The sequence below is a fragment of the Zalophus californianus genome, chromosome 3 (assembly GCF_009762305.2).
Source record: "Zalophus californianus isolate mZalCal1 chromosome 3, mZalCal1.pri.v2, whole genome shotgun sequence".
Classification (NCBI taxonomy): Eukaryota; Metazoa; Chordata; class Mammalia; order Carnivora; family Otariidae; genus Zalophus; species Zalophus californianus.
Window position 1 is genome coordinate 123507507 of NC_045597.1, and position 19909 is coordinate 123527415.

At 48.4% G+C, this 19909-nt stretch overlaps 1 protein-coding gene across 1 annotated transcript in view; it reads left to right on the plus strand.

Moving 5' to 3' along the window:
• The first annotated feature begins 5107 nt into the window (after window positions 1-5107).
• The window catches only part of DAPL1 (death associated protein like 1), an 85117-nt gene continuing 70315 nt past the window's right edge, over window positions 5108-19909 (plus strand). Inside the window, exon 1 of the mRNA XM_027591008.1 lies at window positions 5108-5171. Within this exon, the coding sequence (XP_027446809.1) occupies window positions 5150-5171 (22 nt within the window). The 5' untranslated portion in view covers window positions 5108-5149. The remainder of the gene's footprint in view (window positions 5172-19909) is intronic.

A 19909-nucleotide genomic window follows, 5' to 3' on the forward strand; every position in this document is an offset into this window, starting at 1 on the left:
GCCCTTCTGGTTCCTGCCTTTCTGCCTCCCCAAGGAGTCCCTTATTAACCCTCAGCAGAGCACAAGGAAGCCTCAAGACAATTCCCCATTTGTTCTCCACTACCAAAGCCAACATGGACCCCGGTGGGCTTCAGGGACAGTGTTGTTCAGCCTGCTCAGGGTCCTCAGCAGGCCTAGCCTCACTCTGGTACCAGCTGTAGCCACAGGGCTGGCAGCCAGACAGGGGGAAAAGCAGGGAGTGACCCCACCCCCTGCCCCGGGCCTTCTGGGGGGTTTGCCTGCACAGGAACCCCTTTCAGAGCCATGAATACAGTGTGCGACAAGCCTGCAATTGTGCGAATTGTTTTAAAGAGCTTTAGCAAACACAATTGGCCCACCAATAGCCTGACTAACATTGCCTCTGGAGGTCACCAAGCCCAGGGCGCCCACAGGGAGACCATTGTGGCACGCCTGAGTGATCCCAGGCACCTAAGGCCTGGCGGTAGGTGGGCAATGGGATGCAGAGTCCCTCAGAAAGAAGGGAATCTGCCCTTTATTGAGCACCATTGTATGCCACCCCTCTCCCCCTCATAAGTGAGAGGCCAGTGCCCTCTAAAAATGCCCCATGGCTCTGCCCCAAGGCCTCAGTGAGTTTTTCCCAAATGAAGCTCGGGCCCTCAGATCTAGACCTACCTGCTCCTCCTTGGTATCTCCAGTTCCTGCCCTGAATCCCCAGAACTGGCCTATACCCCAGCCCCTCAGAGAGGGCGGTACGACAAACCCGCTCCCCGCCGAGCTTGCTCAGCCCCTTGCCTGTTTGTTGCCAAGCACATCCCTATTTGTCATGAGTCTCACCCAAAAGTAAACAGCCAGTGCCTGCTGGCTCCAGGGCTCAGGCCCAGCCCTTGTGGCAGCATGCCCTCTCTCTTTTCAGTGAAATTTGACAACTCTCAAATTTCATCCTTTAAAATAAAAAGTGCCACAGGCATAGCATATGGATTGACTGTGCTTATCTATGCCCTCATTAACCAAAAAGATAAAAGCACTCCTAACAGGTGAAGGAGCAAATCTTTTTTCTAAAGATTTTATTTATTTATTTGAGAGAAAGAGAGCACGAGAAGGGGGAGGGTCAGAGGGAGAAGCAGACTCCCCTCTGAGCAAGGAGCCAGATGCGGAGCTCAATCCCAGGACCCTGGGATCATGACCTGAGCTGAAGGCACACTTAACTGACTGAGCCACCCAGGCGCCCCTCCTTCATTTTTATGGCAAATTTAACTTAGATCTGCAGACTATGGAGCTGCAAAGGGCCTTCAAGAGTATGAAATTCAGCCCTTAGTTTTATAAACTAGGAACCTGGAGCAAGGATGCCATCCAAAGCACACAGCTGGGACTGGAATTTTAAATTGTGTGACCACCCCCTTACCCCCTAATACATTAGTAGTCCTGCTGGCAGGATGACAACCTGGATGACACAGTTGGAAACTGGAGGCCCACCAGTACTCTCCCTAAATGAGGATCCTGAGCCACGGTCCTGGACAAGTGGGAGCTTTCAGGACAGACTCAGGGGCCCTCAGTGGGCAAGAGGGATCCATGAGGGAGTTGGGAGGCAAAACTGAAGTCACTAACAGACACAGAGTGATGAAGGTATCTTTGGGAAGTTGAGGCAAACAGAGGGAATCCGGGCACTTGACCTCAGAAGCCTCGGGATGGCTTCTGGGCTGGGAGGGGCTTCTGAGGTGTCCCCCCTACCCCTGCACAGCCCCACAGTCCCTGGATGGTCAAGTGGTACTTGGCTCTTGCTTCCCCTGTTCTTATAAAACCGGCTGGGTGTCTACATTGCTCAACCCTACCATGTTCCGAATCTGTTAATTTTCCTGTTAACATGGAATAGAAGCTTATTAACCAACTCAAGATTAATCAGTTTCAGAATCAGCATAAGCAGGCCCATTTTTGGGGTAGTTACCAGTATGAACAAGATCCCACAGAACCACCTCTCCCACCTCCCAGCCCAGAGCTCTTCCCACCAGACCAAGAAGCCTATTGCTCATGCAGAACCTGAATTCGCTGGAAAAAAAAAAAATTTTTTTTTACCTGCCCATATTTTTATCCTTCTGGCATGGCCTGTGTGAATGGAATAAGGAACTGAAGATTCAGCTAGTTTTTAAAGTCTGTCTAGCTCCCTAACGAGCAGCAGGTCCTCCAGTGGGGACAGGGAGGTCAGCCGTCAGTCCTCAAGCCAACACACAGATGAACCTATTACTCTGGGCCTCAGCTTCTCCAGTTATAAAAATTAACACAGAAGACAGAGAGCAGGCTTACCTACTGAAGGATGATTTTCAGGGGCCTCCAACCTGCACAAGCACTTTTCAAGGCTTATAAGTAGTATATTTATCATTTTGTATCCTTTTTTAAAAGGGGCCCCAAATTACACATGCCTAATATTCTGTAAAAACTCACTCATCCCCAGATGGTGTCATATAGCTAATTCAGAGGCACTAAAGATGCACAACATTTTGAAGAAGGAGACCACACTCCTTGAAAGACTAGAAATCATACAATTTTATCTCTACTTTTGCCAGTTCCTTTTGTTTTTCCCATGACTGAAGTGTTGAAGATGGTGGTATCAGCAACAAGCTAACATCAGATACTCATCAGATATTCATGATTTTACTTGAAAAGCTACAGAGCTTCGGGTTACAATGGTGTCTCTTATTAATGAGGAGGTAAGGAGCTTCTGCTGTGAAAAATAAAACTAAGCTCATACAAAATTCAACTTGGCTAATTTGACTTGAAATTGCAAAGGTTGTTTGAGGTTGCAAAGCAGGAGGAAGCCAGGAAGAGGAGAGAAAAGAAAATCGGAAAGGGTATGAGGCAGAGAAAGACCGGGAGACCAGTCAACAGGACAGGAAGAAGCCATCCCCTTTGCCAGCGTTCCCCTTGCAGCACAGAGAAGAGCATCACCCAGCCTCTGCTTATGTTCTAAGTAGCAACTGAGATCACAATCCGGAAGAGACCCCCTCCTGCGCTTAAAGATTGATTACAGGATATAGCACGAAGGGATGCAATCATTCATTGTCTGTTCAACAAATGTTTTAAGTATTTGTTACTAGATGCTGGGGACATAGTGATGTGCAAAACAGATGTGGTCCCTCATCCCAGTCTGGAGGGGAATATGGACAAGCACAGAGATGATTGCAACTCAGTGTGATTATGGGCTTTGGTAGCAGGGGTACGGGACATTATGGGGGCACAAAGAGGGCCTCTAATCCAGATTTGGGGAGTCAGAGGAGACTCCTCTGGGGAAGTGAGAAACCATCTGAGACCTGCAAGATGAGTAGGCATCCAACAGAAAAAAAGGAACAGGAAGCATGTTTTAGGCAGAACAAAGAGGGATGCAGTTCCGTGTTCCTGAACCAGGAATGTGTGGGGTTGTAGGAGGAGGTCTGGGGAGACAGGAGTTAAACAGGTGCGATCCCATAGGTTTTGAAAGCCTTAGTAAGGAGTGTGGACTCTACCTTAAATGTAGTGGGTATGACTTTCTGAAATCACTTAGATCGTGTAGGGAGTGGACGAGGGAGAAGCAGGGGAAGGAGACCATTTAGGAGGCCGTGGCAAAGATGAGAGTGGTCTCGATGGAAGGAAGTTACAGCCATGAGATACAGAGATGTGTACAGATTAAAAAAAAAAAATGAAGAGGCACAATGGGTGTGCTTTGATAATTGGTTAGAAATGAAATGTGAGCTGGCCAAGGAATCTAGGATGGCCTCAGGTACGTCTGGCTTGAGCAGTTGGGCAGCCAGATGGTAGAGCCATTTGGAAAGACAGTGGCTCCAGAAGGAGCATGTTTCATGCTTCTGAACTGAATCTCCCATTAGGATAAAAAGAGGCTTCAGAATTCACAGCAGAAGGCCAGATTGAAAAGCCCAACAAAGACGGACTTATGAAAGCTATGGAGGTCAGGACAGATGAGGAAAAGGCAAGAGGTTGAGAAGTTCAAGTGAAAGGATGTTTAGGTGAGAAAAGCAGGCTACAGAAGCAGTCTATACAATAAATCACATGTGCACAGAATAGGTACAAGGAAAAGATGCTGGTGTACCTTCATGAACACACTAGCAAGAGTTACTGCCTCCTAGTGAGATGACTGGTGATTAGTATTTCCTTCCCTCTGCTTGGCTGTATTTGCAAGGATAATGGTTGCACAATAAATGTAGCGCTTTTTCGGAATAAAAACAAAAGCTATTTTTGAAAAGTGGCTGTGTAGGTGAGGGAAGACTATTAGAGGGATTTTAACTTAAAGTGAAGAACTTAATTGGAAGGGGTAACAACAGCAGCTGGTGGACAGGCTGAGGAGACAAGTCAGGTGATTTGCTGCCTCATAAACTTGGTCGCCTATTACAATCACCGGCAAAGCTTAAAAGAAAAAAAAAAACACTGATCCTGGATCCCTCCAGAGATTCCTCCAGAGAGTCTGGTTTAATTGTCAGGAGGTGTGGCCTGAGCGCTAGAGATTTTTTTTCACGCTCTTCAGGTGATTCTAACGGCAGCAAAGATGGAGACCCACTAACATAACTAATGAGAGGTAAGAGAGATCACTTTTCAGAATAGCATTTTGAGTTCATTAGAAAGGAGCAAGAATCTCAGGGAGAAGGTTCTTGCGGTGAACCCATGGAGCAGGGTCAAAGGTTAGCAATGAGACAGCGCCCCCCAGGGTCAGGCATGGGGTCAGTCACACGGTGCACTCTCCAATGACCGCCAGGTGAGAAGTGAGCTGAACTCCATCTAAAAGAAAGTTGCAAGAAACTCTGCAAGACATGGGGGCATATTACATGGAAAGAAAATCTGAGGTCCTGGAGGCCTCGGTGCAGTGAAGAACAGGTAACAGCTTCTGCATCAGAGGCAAGGGCTTTTGTGTTCTAAGCTGTTGCTGTTCAGCCAAGAGCACCGTCAGGCCAGCAACTCAGCTGCTAGACCTTCATGGCTGCAGAAGACAGTGTCTGGATTCCTCACTAACTCTGAGGAATGAGTTTCAAAGAGTCCGCCAGTGGAGGCTGGCAGTGGTCCAGGTGCAGCCCAGGCGACAGCCGGCAGTGCACTTGGCGGGGCTGCACTTCTGGAGCCGTGGGCTCAGAGGGGCTGCTGTGCTCCCATCCTTCCAATCCTGGTCCCCCTGATGCCGGGCCTTGTCTCCTCGGGTGAGTTCCTTTGCGCCTCTGACCTCACACTCTTCACTGGTGAAAAAGGGGATGATGGTACCTGTTTGATAGGTTTCTCAGGATTAAATACAATAACATTATGAAAGCAGCTAATAGGTTTTTTACATGTTTTGTGATTGCCATTGTTTGAAAGAGGAAAAGGGGGCACATAGCTGTTAAGGTCAGTCTGGACCAACATCTTTCCACCTCATTTCCATCTGTCATGCAATGTTTTCTTCATTCTTCTCTAACTCTCTAGCTTCTAAAATATGGTGGCTAGAGAAGACAAACTGGTTTTTTCTTAGTAAGAGATTAATGGCACAGAGTTGGTAGACCTAAAAAAAAAAGTAAAAATTGAAAGAGCACAATCTCAAATTTTCATTTTTTTTATGTAAAATAACTTGATGTTAGGAATTATCAGAGTTGAAATAACGATTATTGAAATTTAAACTCTAAGAAACAAAGGCAACGCGGTGGAACGTGTGGGACTTTTACTTGCATTTCTTTAAATCTGAGATGCCTTCGGTTGTAAGATTCCCCGTCACTTTCTGTATCATTAAGAACAAAGAATGTTCCTAATTAAACTATGACATGATGCTTTTTTTCTCATAATTTTTTTTCTCTTATTGAAAGAGCTCTTTGGCTTAATTTAAACATCTGTTGTTACCACAAATCAATTTCATACATATCTAAAAAGGAAGACAGTGAAATAAATTGGTTAAGTTGTTCTGCAAAATTTGTTCACGTTCAGTTGAACTTTTCCCAGTCACTTTTAAGTCATCTGTGGCCACAGTTTGTCCTACAATAATGTCCTCCAGGCTTGCAAGTGAATTGATGATATGTTTCCTTATTATCGCCCGTATTTTTTTTTTTCTGAGTCACTAACATCTCTTTTTGTAAGCTTTTTTGCCTAGCCTATGATAAGCAATCCTTCTGTACTTATCTTGGTAACTAAACGTAACAGCTTTATCTACTGGTGGGTATGTTCCTTTCTTGAGTCCTATAAAGCTATACTTCTCAAACTTTCATGTTCATACAAATCACCCGAGGATCCTGTTTAAAAGCGGATATAAAATAGGTGTGGGCTAGAGCCTGCAATCCTCTCGTCTCACACGCCCCCAGGTGAGACCACACAACTCGTACTACATTTCAAGTAACAAAGCTATCACGAAATTGGTTCAATTGGCTGCGCTTTGCAAGAAAGTATAGCGGTATGGTTATTCCTCCAGAAGCTGCTTGCTTCACTAATACCAAATGTATGCCCTGCTGCTCTGTTTTCATGCCCTTCTGTATACACAGTGCTTCATTTCAACACCAAATTATAGTATAATCTTTTAAAAATTATTTGTAGTATAATATAGTATAATCTTTTAAAAAATTATTTAATGGCAGTGAATAGCCCCAGGAATGCACATAATTCATTGATATACATGACGGCAGAGTGAGGGGCTAAGAATAAGTTAGTACACGTAGTCAGGGCTGTGCCCCAAATGTGGATGGTAAGGGGCACCCCAATATCAGAGTTGCTAAAAAGTGCAAAAACGTGCAGCTTCAGCTGAAGGAAATATGGAGAATCTGTTGCAAATCTCTGTACTATTTTCACCACTATTTTTTGCAGTTTTGTTTGTTTATTTGTTTACTTAAGAAAATGCTGACCTCAGCCTTAGGAAGTATGACAGAGAACAGTAATAACCCCATTGTGTTTCTCAGTGTCTCTGTTCTTAACCTTTTGGCTTCACCTATGTAAGTGGAACGCCAGGAGGGAAGTTCAGTGTGTGAGCCTTGGTGATATGTGTGTTTAAAGCTGACTTCTCAGGGCTCAGTCTCCTGGGTGCTTGTTGAAAAATGCCTAACTCTGAGTGCCCCCAACCTACTGAAGCAGCATCTCTGGGGGGCTGATCCTGGGGAAACTCTGTCACCAAGTCCCCCATGAGAGCCTAACACCACTCAAGCTAGAGAACTATTGGTTTAGTGTCCTCACTCCTTGCTGCGGGATTTAGTCTCTCAGTCTCCAGGTAGGGGGCACCTCCCACGTACCAAAACGAGAAACACTGAGTGGTCTGGCACAGCATCTCTCGATGTGCTCCCAGAGCCTACACTCCAAATAAGTTAGCAGAGAGAACACTGTGCTCTGTGCATTTAGGAGGGGAGTGGGAGAGGAGGAAGAAGGTTGCTTCCAGTGGATACGAGGAGAAAAGACCTTTCTGGAAAGGCGGGGAATGTGGTGGATCTTGAAAGATGGATGAACTTTGGATAGGACAGGAGAAGAGGGCATTGCAGGCAGGTGGTTCAGCATAAGCAAAACAAGGAGGCAGGAGGGCGCTGGTCACGCTCCACAAAGAGTAGACTGGGTGTTCTAAGGAGATGGATCATGTCACAGAATCATACGTGTTCAGAGAGCTTGACAGAAGTAAGGTCACGCCCCAGGAGAATTTGCTCTCTTAAAGCTGGTCTCTCCAGTTAGGGTTTGAAAATTTGTTTACTCTTCTTTTTCTTCTTTCTCTTTCTCCTCCATTCTACTCTCTCTTTTCAAGTTAAGAGAGAAGAGACCCAGAGCCTTGATTTCTTTTTTTTTTTTCCATCAGTACTTCGGGCCATGTTCCTCCTTCCCTTCATGCTGGCTTCCCCTGCCATTCAGCTGGCCCCTGCACACACACCTCGGTCTTACTTGCACTGCTTTCAGCCAGTGCATGAGGAGAAATGCAAGCCCATTGCAATAGTAATCTCAGCAAAACATAACTAGAGAGGAAATTTTGCTGTTCTGTTGCAAATAGGATATGGTACCTCCCAAAAGCCAAAAGAAATGATTTTTTAATCATTGCTGTTCAGGATTATCCATGCTCCCTTTCCTCAGTGTGGATAATTGAGGGTTGGCTGTATTTGGATTTCAAAGCAGTTCGAACATTATTGAAATCCAAGGCTCCCAGTTTGTACCCCGCACTGAGCGGGCATTCGTGCCTGTAATTAAATTGATCTGTGAGGAGGACCACAGAGGTATCTCGGATGTGAGCAGCTGCCAGAGAAAGACAAGTGGCATTTTTATGTTGCTCACGTGGGACCTAAATAATAGCAACTGCTTTCCTTCAGGAGAGATGCCTTTTGTGCCTTCGTGCTCCAGGTCTGGGTGCCATTGCCTCCAGACACTTCCGTGGGCTTTCTGGAAAAACGGTCTTTGGTGAATTTACCTTATAGGATGACTTTACTTCGGGGCCCCCTGGGCTTCTGTGAGGCAAGCAGAGATATTAGAGATGATTTGTTTTTAAAGTGGGCAAAAGTTGGCCAATATGTGTATGTACACATGTATGTGCACACACATGCACACACACATACACACATATGCACACACATACACGCATGCACATGCACATACACGCATATGCACGCACGCATATGCACACATACACGCATACACACATGCACGTGCACATGCATGCACACGCATACACGCATGCGCACACACACATATGCACACACGCATGCACACACATACACACATATGCACACACATACTAGGAGCTGAAATTTTGAGTAAAGGGGAAGCTGAATACAGCATGGCTAGAAAAATAGTTCTGTTGTCTGCATGTGTGTGCATTTTGTGTGTAAGAAGGACAGATGGGCAGCCTCTTCTAGGACACAGGGGCTCAAAGAGCGAGATGTGTGTTGCTTCAGTGTTCCCTGGGCACAGGGGACCAGAGGGGAAAGTAAGGATGCAGGAGCTAGCCCCCAGCCTGGTTGTTTGCCGCCTAGAGAAGCGGAGAGGAAATGTTCCAGATGGAAACATGTGTGTCCTTATACACAGAAGCCCCCCGGGAGGGTGTCCTCACCTCCACACAGTACTGGCCTGAGCGCTGAGAGGAGGCGGCCCAGGAGCCAGGTTGTTGCTTGCTTGGCGGGGGGCTGGGCTATTGGGCAGAATGACAGGAAGAGCTCAGAGCAGGACTGCGCCCCTTCCCCGTGGCCACCTTTGGAGGCTGCATTGGCTGAAGCCCCCCACCTCCACCCCGGGCACTTTCAGTGACTCCATCTCCCTGTTGGAGAGGGCGCTCTCCCAGTGGCCAGCAGCCATGGAGAGCATTATCCTGAAGCCCGCTGCCTGCACCCATGCACAGTCCAGCCCCCACACCCCCCAGTTTAAGGTCAGAAGCAGGAAGCAGTGTGTGTGTGTGTGGTGCCCCCCCCCCCCCACTTTCTTGTTAAAGTCAGAACTAAGGAGTCAGGACTTTAGGACCAAATCACATGACGCCAGCCTCCTTTCACCCCTCTCCCCTGCCGCACCCCTGCTCCAGCCACACTCCTCCTTGTGTGGCTGGCTGCCATCTGATGGCCCATAAGAATCTTTTTTTTTTTTAAGATTTTATTTATTTATGGGGCGCCTGGGTGGCTCAGTCGTTAAGCGTCTGCCTTCGGCTCAGGTCATGATCCCAGGGTCCTGGGATCAAGCCCCGCGTTGGGCTCCCTGCTCAGCGGGAAGCCTGCTTCTCCCTCTCCCACTCCCCCTGCTTGTGTTCCCTCTCTCACTGTGTCTCTCTCTGTCAAATAAATACTTCTCCCTCTCCCACTCCCCCTGCTTGTGTTCCCTCTCTCACTGTGTCTCTCTCTGTCAAATAAATACTTCTCCCTCTCCCACTCCCCCTGCTTGTGTTCCCTCTCTCACTGTGTCTCTCTCTGTCAAATAAATACTTCTCCCTCTCCCACTCCCCCCTGCTTGTGTTCCCTCTCTCACTGTGAGGGAACACAAGCAGGGGGGAGTGGGAGAGGGAGAGGCAGGCTTCCCGCCGAGCAGGGAGCCCGATGCGGGGCTCAATCCCAGGACCCCGGGACCATGACCTGAGCCGAAGGCAGACGCTTAACGACTGAGCCACCCAGGCGCCCCCTATAAGAATCTTTGATCAGTGCTCAAGGCCAGCAGCGTGTCCTGGGGTCAGGCCTCCCTCCCTCATGTACCCTGGGCTTCTCTCCCTACTTCCCTGCTTCCCACCAGAGATGCTGCTCTTCTTGCCCATGTCTTCCATCAAGACTTCCTGCACTCTCAGGGAGCTCATTGCTGACTACTCATGCATGCTGTCTGCGCCCTCAGCACCGCACGGACATGGGGAGACAGCCCCCCGCAATAGCACGGTGAGGATAGACAACCACCCACAGCATCACTTCCCCGCCATCCCCGGGAGGACGGCCCGGCCATTTTCATGAGTAAACCCGCCACCCACTCCTCCCGACCTCTGTGATGGCTTCTCCTGACCACAGTGGTTACTGATTAAAGAGAAGCTGGATTATTTATCTTAGAAGAGAATTAAAGCCAGGGGGCGGGTGGTGGGGAGAGAAAGTGAGAGAGAGAGAGAGCCCCTGGCTGCAATGCCCTTGGGGAGAACCACAGATTACTCAGTCCATCTCTACTCTTGTGACACTCAGCACCCCCAGACACCCTGGACGGCACCCAGAGGGCGCATGCTACCACCCAAGAAGCATGCCTATCTCTGGCCCTGCTCTCACCAAGCAGGTAGCAATTCCTCCTGCACACCAGGCACTGTGCTGGGTCCTGAGCGCCAAAGCCATGTGTCCCCGGCTCCCCCTCCCAGAGGAGGCTGGCCAGCGCTGAGCATCTGGGGGAGGACTTCAGGCAGTCCCTCGCCAGCTGTTCCATCCTGCAAAGCTGTCCATGCATCTTGCTTTATAGACTGTAGAACTGCAGCTCTGCTCAAAAGCTAAAGTGTATCCCTCTGGCTCAGGAGCAATGAACTGTCCACTGTCAGCTCTCCCAGCAGGAATGGAAAGCCTATGCCTCAGATGAAGTTTCCTCTACAGAAAAAATAATAGTGATACAAATAAGGCACTACCCTGGTGTTTCCCATCTGTGTTCCTGCCTTTTATGTCCTCGACTCTTGACTCTCATTGGAGTTGCTGATGAAAAGCTGTGACAGAGCATTGGGGTGTCTTGAGGATTTCTGTAGGAGGGGCCTTAGGGCCCTGAGGTTAAGGGGGGCCCTGTTTAGTGGGCCAAATAACCATCACACACTGGTTATTTGGGAGATGCTGATGGAGCCTTCAGGAGGGTTAAACCCTCTTCTATCATCCTCACTGTCCTTGGCAGCACCCCAAATCAAGCCTGTGTTTGTGAATGAAGCCAGCACTGGGAGTCAGGAAAGCCGCATGCCGGGTCTAGCTCTAATCAGCGGAGGGACTTTGCACCATCCCAGGGGTTCTCCTCTGTAAAGAGTTTGGGGCTAGACCACTTCTTCTCTAAATCAGTGATTCTAGGCCTTGGAGGAAGGAAGCAAGACTGGAGATACAGTCCCCAACCCAGAAAAAGCTAATGATAGTGAGTGAGAAAATACCTCCAAAAGACAAAACTGCATGAAACTACAACTGGTCAAAGCATGGAGAGTTCATGCTTCTCATCCACCAGCATCTAATCTCACTACTTCTGGTGACAGCCCCTAATGTCCATGTGGGAAGATCACCAGGTTCTGCTTCCAGGGATGGAACCCATAACCTAAAATACCCTTAAGTCTAGCCGCTTCTCTCGGGTTCCACACCACCCCCTTGTCCCAGCCACTCTGGTCTGTCTCTGATTCCCCCAGCCCTCTCCACACAGCAGCAAAGACCTCTTTTTGTTATTATTACCTGTTTAATGGGTGTGTCTTTTTAAAGTTGTGATAGAATTAAAACACTCTGGTTTGATACATTTACATATTGCGATTCATTACCACAGTTGCATTAGCGAACACCTTCATCATGTCACACATTTATCATTTCTTTTTTTGTGTTGGGAGCAGTTCAGATCTAGGCTCTTAGTAACTTTGAAGTTAATAATCAGTCTCATTGACCATAATCACTAGGTTGTACATTAGATCTCCAGAACTTCTTTACCTACTAGTTGTATATTTGGACCCTTAGAGAACATCTCTCTAATTCCTCCATCCCCCAGTCCCTCATAATCACCATTCTGGTCCGTTTTTACAAGTTCAGATTTTTAAAAATCTCACCTATGAGATCATACAATATGTCTTTCTCTGCCTGACTTATCTCACTTAGCATAATGCCTTCAAGGTCCATCCATGTTATTGCAAATGGCAGCATTTCCTTCTTTCTCATAGCTGAGTAATATTCCGTTGTATATTGTGTATGTAAAGAAAACATGGTATGTTTTCATCCATGACGGGCCTTCAGATTGTTTCCAGGTCTTGGCTATCGTGAATAATACTGCAATGAACAGGGGGGTATATGAATCTCTTCAAGATACTGTTTTTATTTCCTTTGGATACATACCCAGAAGTGGGGTTGCTGGATCATATGGTAGTTCAATTTTTAACTTTCCGAAGAACCTCCAAACTGTTTTCCACCATGGCTGCAACAATTTGCATTCCCGCTGACCATGTACAAGTGTCCCTTTCCTCCTCATCTTTGCCAACAATATTATCTCTTTTTGATGATAGTCATTCTGACAGGCGTGGATTTGGTTTGCATTTCTCTGATGCTCAGTGATGTTGAGCACCTTTTCATATACCTGTTGGCCATTTGTAGGTGGATGTATTTTTCAAATATAACTCATGTTGTGTCTCTTCCCTCTGGTCAGAATAAAATTCTGTCTCTTTCCCCTCAGCCTGCAGAGCCCAGTATAGCATGGCTCTGCCCCTTCCCTCCTCTCGCACTGTGCCCTGCTCAGTCCAATGCTCTGGCCGCACCAGGCTTTATGGCTCTTCCTTAATCTCCTGGTGTATTCTGCCTCAGAGCCTTTGCACCTCCTCCCTCTGTCCAGCATGTCCTACACCCAGATCTTCTTCACACAGCGTCTATTCTCATTTCATTCAGATCCCTATTCAAATGTCACCTCCTAAGAGAGGCATTCTGACCATCTTATCTAAAGCAGCACTCCAGCGCCACCCCACATCACTCTCTACCCTCTCAATCTGCTTTGGTTATTTGTTGTTGTTGTTGTTTTTTAATAGCTCTCATTATTTCCCAATTTTGTATCATTTTATACAATGTATTTGTTTTCTGTCCCAACGAGGTAGGGATCTGATCTGTCTCATCCCTACTGTGTCTCCAGAATATACAGTAGCACTGGCACATAGTAGCTGCTCTAGCAACACTTGGTGAGCAGGTGAGAAAGCGGGTGAAGCAGATCCGTGCATTCAGTGTCCCGGCCTCACTGGTTGGTTCAGGGATGGGCAGGTGACTTAACCTGGTCTGGGCAGACTGAATCTCCGAGTGGGTGCCAGGATGCCAAGCCAGAGGCACACATTTTTCTCTGCTGCCCTAAGAGTTGCCATGGTGAGAGGCTGCGGCCAGAGCCGCCAGATGTATCCAGAAACGGGCTCTACCCAGGGGAAGAAAGACCAAGGGGCAAAGCTGGTGGTAGCCTTAGAGCTCTGAAGGAAGCTGCCAGAAACCAGGACTTTCTATGGACTTTCCAGCCATTGGCCAATACATTTCTCAGGCAGCGTGCAGTTAATCCTCACACAACACCAAAGTAGCTGACAAAATCGGGAAAAAAGCTGAGTGACTTAGCCAAAGACACACAGTCAGATTAGGGCTCAGCTTCAGATCTGCTGACCACGATATCACGTTGGGTGTTCTCCCCTTTGCCTCAGGGGGCCTTCTCCAGGGAAGGCACAGCCCTACTGACATGACAGAGCCTAGCCAGGGATAGAGTGGGATTAGCTTCAGAGTGGAACATCCTGCTTTTGCGCACATTCTGTTTATACAGGGCTTTTCTTCAAAGCACTCCACCTGCTTTTGCAAATAACTATAACAAAGCTTTTCTGCAGCAAGTCTAGAGGAGACAAGTCAAACAATGGCAACCGAGGTTCTCCAGGCTTAGAAACCAATGAGTGCCCACCCTTATCTGCTGACAGGGTACAGGATTAACAGCACAGGCCTCTGTGATTTGTCTGGTGAAGGGACACAGCACCTCACAGATGTTTAATGCTCATTATCTATCAGCCCCAATGACAGCTTATGAGGTTACAAAACTCTTTATGTTAAGGAGTGGCAAATGTGTGGCCCTCAGCCCTTGCGAGCTCCTCTCTCATGAAATCCACTGAGGAGGGCTTTCCTGGGCTGTTCTCACAGTCTCTGACACCTGGCTGGCCCTGCCCCGGGGAGAGCTTCATTTCTCAGAGCTGGGCTCACACTATGTGAATCCCGAGCCCATCTACCTTCCTAGGCCTGGGGTCTGTCCAGCAGCTGCCTGCTGACTGCCAGAACGGTGGTGCTTAGGAAGGAGGCCGCAGGGAAATGTCTCAGCCGTGTGTTCTCATGTGCGCCAAAGGCTGCCAAACAGTGTCCAGTGAGGTGTGTGTGCTGGAGATGGTGCCTGGGTGCCCCTGCCAAGCCCCCGGGCTCTTGTGAAGGGTAGGGCCCATGGGAGATGTTTCCATTCATCCACAGCAGCCTGTTCATCACCCACCAAGAACCTCTCTTCAGCCTGGGTTAATGATCTACTATGGCTCCCTCTTTCCCTTCCACTGAGGCCAGGGTGTTCCTTCCCATGGCCAGCCTGCTCTGCCACTCAGCCCAGGACACACCTTGACCCAGATATTCAAGGGGCCCCCTCCTAGGTATTGGCACCCATTTCAGCGTATGATCCTGCAGAAGGGAGGCTGGGAAACTATGCAGCATGGAGTCTAAATTCAGCTAATAAAAATAAGACTATTTTCATCTGGACCCAACTATTGACTTACTGAGTCAGTTCTCAGAAAACTAGAATCAGGACAGAGAAATGCCAGTTTTTGTCTGCCTTTGGACAAAACCTGCTAAGCTTATACGAAATGACCATCTGCCTCCAGGCCCCTCAGGGTCCGATGATTCCCATAAATCCTTAGTTTTCCAGCAGAGAAGTGCACAGGAATCAGGGAAGGGCTCGAGCTCTACCCTCGGAGATTTGGGTTCAAGAAGTCTAGAACAGGATCATTACACGTTTCCCCACCCCCACACCCCAATGCCTTAAATTTCAGAGACCTAAAGAAAGGATAGACGGAGACTTGAGAGGTGATCTCAGTGGGTAAGGAGGACAGTCTCACCTGGCAGTGGACCATCAGCGAGCGGGTTTTAGCTAAAGATCAGCAGATGTCATGTGCTCAGTGCCAAATGGAGAAAGGAACTGGCACCTCTCCCACCTTCTTTATTCTTTCCTTCACTGGAGAGACAAGATTAGACATCAGGAATCACTAGACTTGAATTCTTCCTAACTTGTCTCTGGGACAGTCAGGTTCTTGCCATCTGGGGAACGAAGGCAACGCCTGCTATCCATTGGGTACAACTCATGGCCAGGAAGCCAAGCATCGGGCCCTAGGCCAGGACCTTCAGCAGAGGCCTGACAAGTAGTAGCCACCCCAAAGCCAGAGGGGCTCCACTCTCCCAAAGGGCTGCTTCTCCTGGTCCTGACGGGGACAGGGGCAGAGTGGATGTCTTTGGGAATAGGCTGGCCATAGTTCAGCAGGAAGCAAGCCATGCGTTTATTCATGGCGAAGATCACATTTCACTGTTGGCTTAGCTGGTCTCTAAGCAAGCTGTGGTGATCTCCGCTCTAGAAGGTGGTTTGTGTAACACATTGTCTGCAGCTGTACTAGGACGTGTGTTTCCATAATGCTGTGTCTACCATCAACAGGAACAGCACTTTCTAAGTACTGTTCTAAACACATTATGTTATTAATTTATTAATCCCCATTATGACTTTGTCAGGTGGGTACTAAAATCATCCCACTTTATAGATAACTGAAGCACAGATAGGTCGAGTAACTTGTCTGAGATCACGTGGCGTGGCAAATGGGTGGAGGAGCTAGGAAGTGAACCCAGGTGTTCTGAACTTCAGAGTTCCCCATTGTTTGGGTGTGAAGATGGGTACCGGGTGGGTCTGCAGTTCTGTCAGGTCAACATTCAGGGACCCATCCAATCCAGAGGGAAGTGGTGACAAAGGCACCATATGGCCAATAGGATGATTGGAGTTGGTGTAGTCTGAGCACTCAGGGTCAAGATTTTTGTAACTAATGTCACAGACAAGTGATTGGGTGACATAAAACACCATCAGAGTGGTTCCAGACAGGTGTGGCTGGTGAAGCAAAGAAGGAGCACCAGACCCTAGCCACGGACCCCTAAAGGACTGGGGGAACCCCAGCTTCTGCTTTCCCCAGACCCAAGTTCCGATATCAGCAGAGAAAAATCAGAACCACGCTCCGAAGAGCATGCCTTGGTCCACTTGCCTCAGAGCCTTGTCCAAGGCAGCTACTGTGGTCCTAGAGGATCCATGGAGCCCTCCATCCTCCCCTCAGCCAGGCACTGGAACCACAGAGAAGAAACCAAACAGAGCCTGACCCTTATAGCTGTGGCTGGCATTGTCGGTGTGTAATTCATAAGCCATCTACCTTCTCTTCCTGTGGATCTGCCCATGCGATCCCTCCCCTGCAGACCTTAGTGACGGGAATTAGCTGAATGCATTGTTAGGAGTCCCCACTCCTGCCGTATCCAGTGGGTGAGTGGGAGATGCTGAATGGTTCTGCTGGAACAAAAGAGCAAAGGCTTGTGGGTGGAGCAGAGGATAGCTAGAAGCAGAAGAGCAGGGAGCCAGAGTTCAAAGATCGTCCAGGATGGGGGCAGAGGCTGAGCAGTTTGGGGAGCCTGCTGCTTCCTTAGGCGGTTACGGGGCAGTCGGTAAGAGGGGCAGCCTGGCCCGTGGGGTGCTGCAGAATGGAGGTAGGAGAAGAGGAACTCCTTGGGAACCAGGGCAAGAAGGACTTGAGATAGAAATAGGTGGCCTTGATCAACGGAGCAAGGAATCCATAACTTAGGGACAGAACTCCAAGAAAGAGCTGCGTGCTGGACTGGACAGAGCCATAGTCCATACAACCCTGTGGCTTTAACTGTGAATCCCTGGGGACTAGCCCTCGGGGTCAAACACACGCCTGAACTGGCATTTATTGAGGAAGAAGATGGAAGAGAAAAGTGGAAGGCAACATTTCTGAGACCCCCCCCCCCTTTTCAAATGGAAGCGCCCTTGGGATGTTCCTATAGCCTGGAGTAGGAATCAGAAGACCACCCACAGCCTGGGAGATGTGACGTGTTTCCTTTCCTCCCATTAATTTGCTCTTAGGTAATTGCCACCTTGTAAGTGGCCTCATACTGTACCTCTAGGTGCCCCAAATGCCACAGTACTGTCCAGTGGAACTTTCTGCAATGATAGAAGTGTGGGGTTTTTTGTGTGCTATCCAATACAGTAGCCACCGGTCACATTTGACTATTGAGCACTTGAAATGTGGCTAGTACCACTTCAGAGTCGAATTTTCCATTTTAGTTACTTCTAATTTTAACGTAAACAGCCACATGTGGCTAGTGGCTACCATAATAGACAATGTAGTCCTACGCTGTAGCTTCATAAAGGCCAAGACAGAAATTTCTGCTTCCTCCTCATCTTGCCACAGCCTGGAGTCAAGCGTGGGGCCCTTGGCAGGCCCTTCGTAAATGAGCCTGACCGAGGGACTGAGTGATTCCAGTTTGCACAGAATCATGAAGAGACCCGTTCAGCAAAGGTGACATAACTGACCCCTCACTGCTGTGCAGTATAATGGAGAAAAATAGAATTAATCTGGGCACTGAGAGTGAAGTGCTGCTCACTCCATTCTCTGCAGCAGTGGATTGCTTCATTATCCAGGTCATTATCAAGTCTGTCCCTGCCTGGGTTTGCGTGTGTGCCTGTTAATTGTTTGTGTAAATAAGAATGGCCCTGGAAGGGTGAAGGAGCTACCCGCCCTCATCTTCCGGCTCCTGGCCCTGCCTTCGCATCTCTCTTGTCCTGGTCTGCTGCTCACTTGGTCGCCTGCTGAGAGCACGCAGGCTTGAAAAGGGGAGGGGGGCAAAACCCACTAGAGGAACTGAGCAGACTGAATACATTCTCGCTTGACAGCTGAGAGAATCACCCCCTCTACCATTGTGTTCAGGAAACACCACCACTGACACTCTCTCGGAAATAACAAGAGCCCCGGTGAATGAGGCCCTTTTTCCTCAGAGCTGAACGTTTCCATGGGTGCACATTACCTCTCTCTCCTCCAGGAAAAGCCACAGGGGACGGCTGCATAGGCCTCAAGGAGATGCCATGCCTTCCTTATTGTCTTCAAGACGATCAAAGCTCTACCACCTTTAAATTGGACCCGAGTGTTTAGATTTGGGGGTTATCTTTCAGCTGGGGTGGGGTAGCTTATTTATAAAACTCCCCCACCTCTCCTCCGAGCCTTGAAGCTTCATTTGCACATGAAAGCTCTTCTCGGGGTCGTTATTACGGTGTGTGCGCCACCTAGAGGCCACTGTCTTAAATTCAGCCTCACTTCCAGCCACCAACCTGTTGCGTCTTTTTCCTTTTTCTCTCATTTTTTCACATGGAACAAAAGACCTCAGAAACCCTGTCTTTGCTGAGTAGACCCCCTTCCGCGCCCACCTCCTCAAAATTGGCTTTCTGTGATCCCAAACCCTCCCCTCACAGAGCTCTCGGCCTGAGGGAGGCCCACACAACCAAGGATCCTTTCCAATACTTTCTAGCCTCTGTCGAAGGAATAGAACTTTTCAGGCTGTCTTAAGACTTAAGGAAGATGCTTGAGAGAGACCAGAGGAGACTTCTTGCCTCTGTTCCAAACATACAGGGAGCTCTCTCGGTGCTGTGGTCTGGCTGGGTTCTTCTGCGCAGGGGGCAATGGCCAGGATGGACACCATGTTGGGGGAACTGGGATACCAAATATTTTATTGGTGCCATTGCAGTTTGTTTTGTTTTATTGTGGTAAAATACACATGATGCAAGATTTGCCATTTTAACCACGCTGAAGTGTATAGTGCATGATGTACGTGCACAATGCTCTGCACATCACTGCGATTTATTTCCAGAGCTTTTTTGTCATTGCCCACAGAAAACCCCATCCCCGTTAAATAATAACTCCCCGTTCCTGCCTCCAGCCCCTGGTCACCTCTATCCTACTCTCTGCCTCTATGACAATTTGCCTGTTCTCGGTCATGGAATCATATAATGTCTGTCCTTTTGTGTCTGGCTGAGCCAAATATTTTTAGCTGTGGCCTTTTGACTTGGGCTATAGAGGCCTGGCTTTCTTTTCTGTTTTCTCTGGAGTAGAGATGGGAAAGAAGTCAGCAAAATGAACTTAAACCTTGCCCTTGAGCCGTCACCAGCCCTGGCTGTGGGATTGAGGAAAGGAGGAGCCACAGTTCAGAGTTCTCCAAACAAACAAGGAAGGGGCCATTGTTTGGAGGCTTAGACGCATCGGGCCTTGGCTGGCATTTCCTGGCCTGGTTTGAAAGGGATCCTGAGCAGGCTATCCCCGTGAACTCGGACGAGAGGGGCTGCCGCTGCAGAGGATCTGACCCTGGAGGTTTGGGCCTGACAGGCAAGAGGCCCTGGGTGTCTGCACGTGTGTGAGTGGTGGTTTCCGGGGTTCTGTGTCCAGGGATAGTCTGAGGATTCAGAGGGGATAGAGCACTGATTGTGTACTTGACACTCACCTTCTTATTGCACGAACAGAGTGGGCCCTCTTACAGAGATGGCTATTGCTGTATGTATAGGTTTCGGTTATTTTTTTATTATGAAACTGCAATTCCGAAAATGTCACTTCACGGGGAGAGGGGCATCGCAGCACCGGAGTGAGTCATCATAATGGTAACAACTAACATTTATATAGCATTTAATGGTTTATAAAGCACTTTTCACAGACATGAGCTCATTCCTCATCTCAAGAACATAAGAAGGT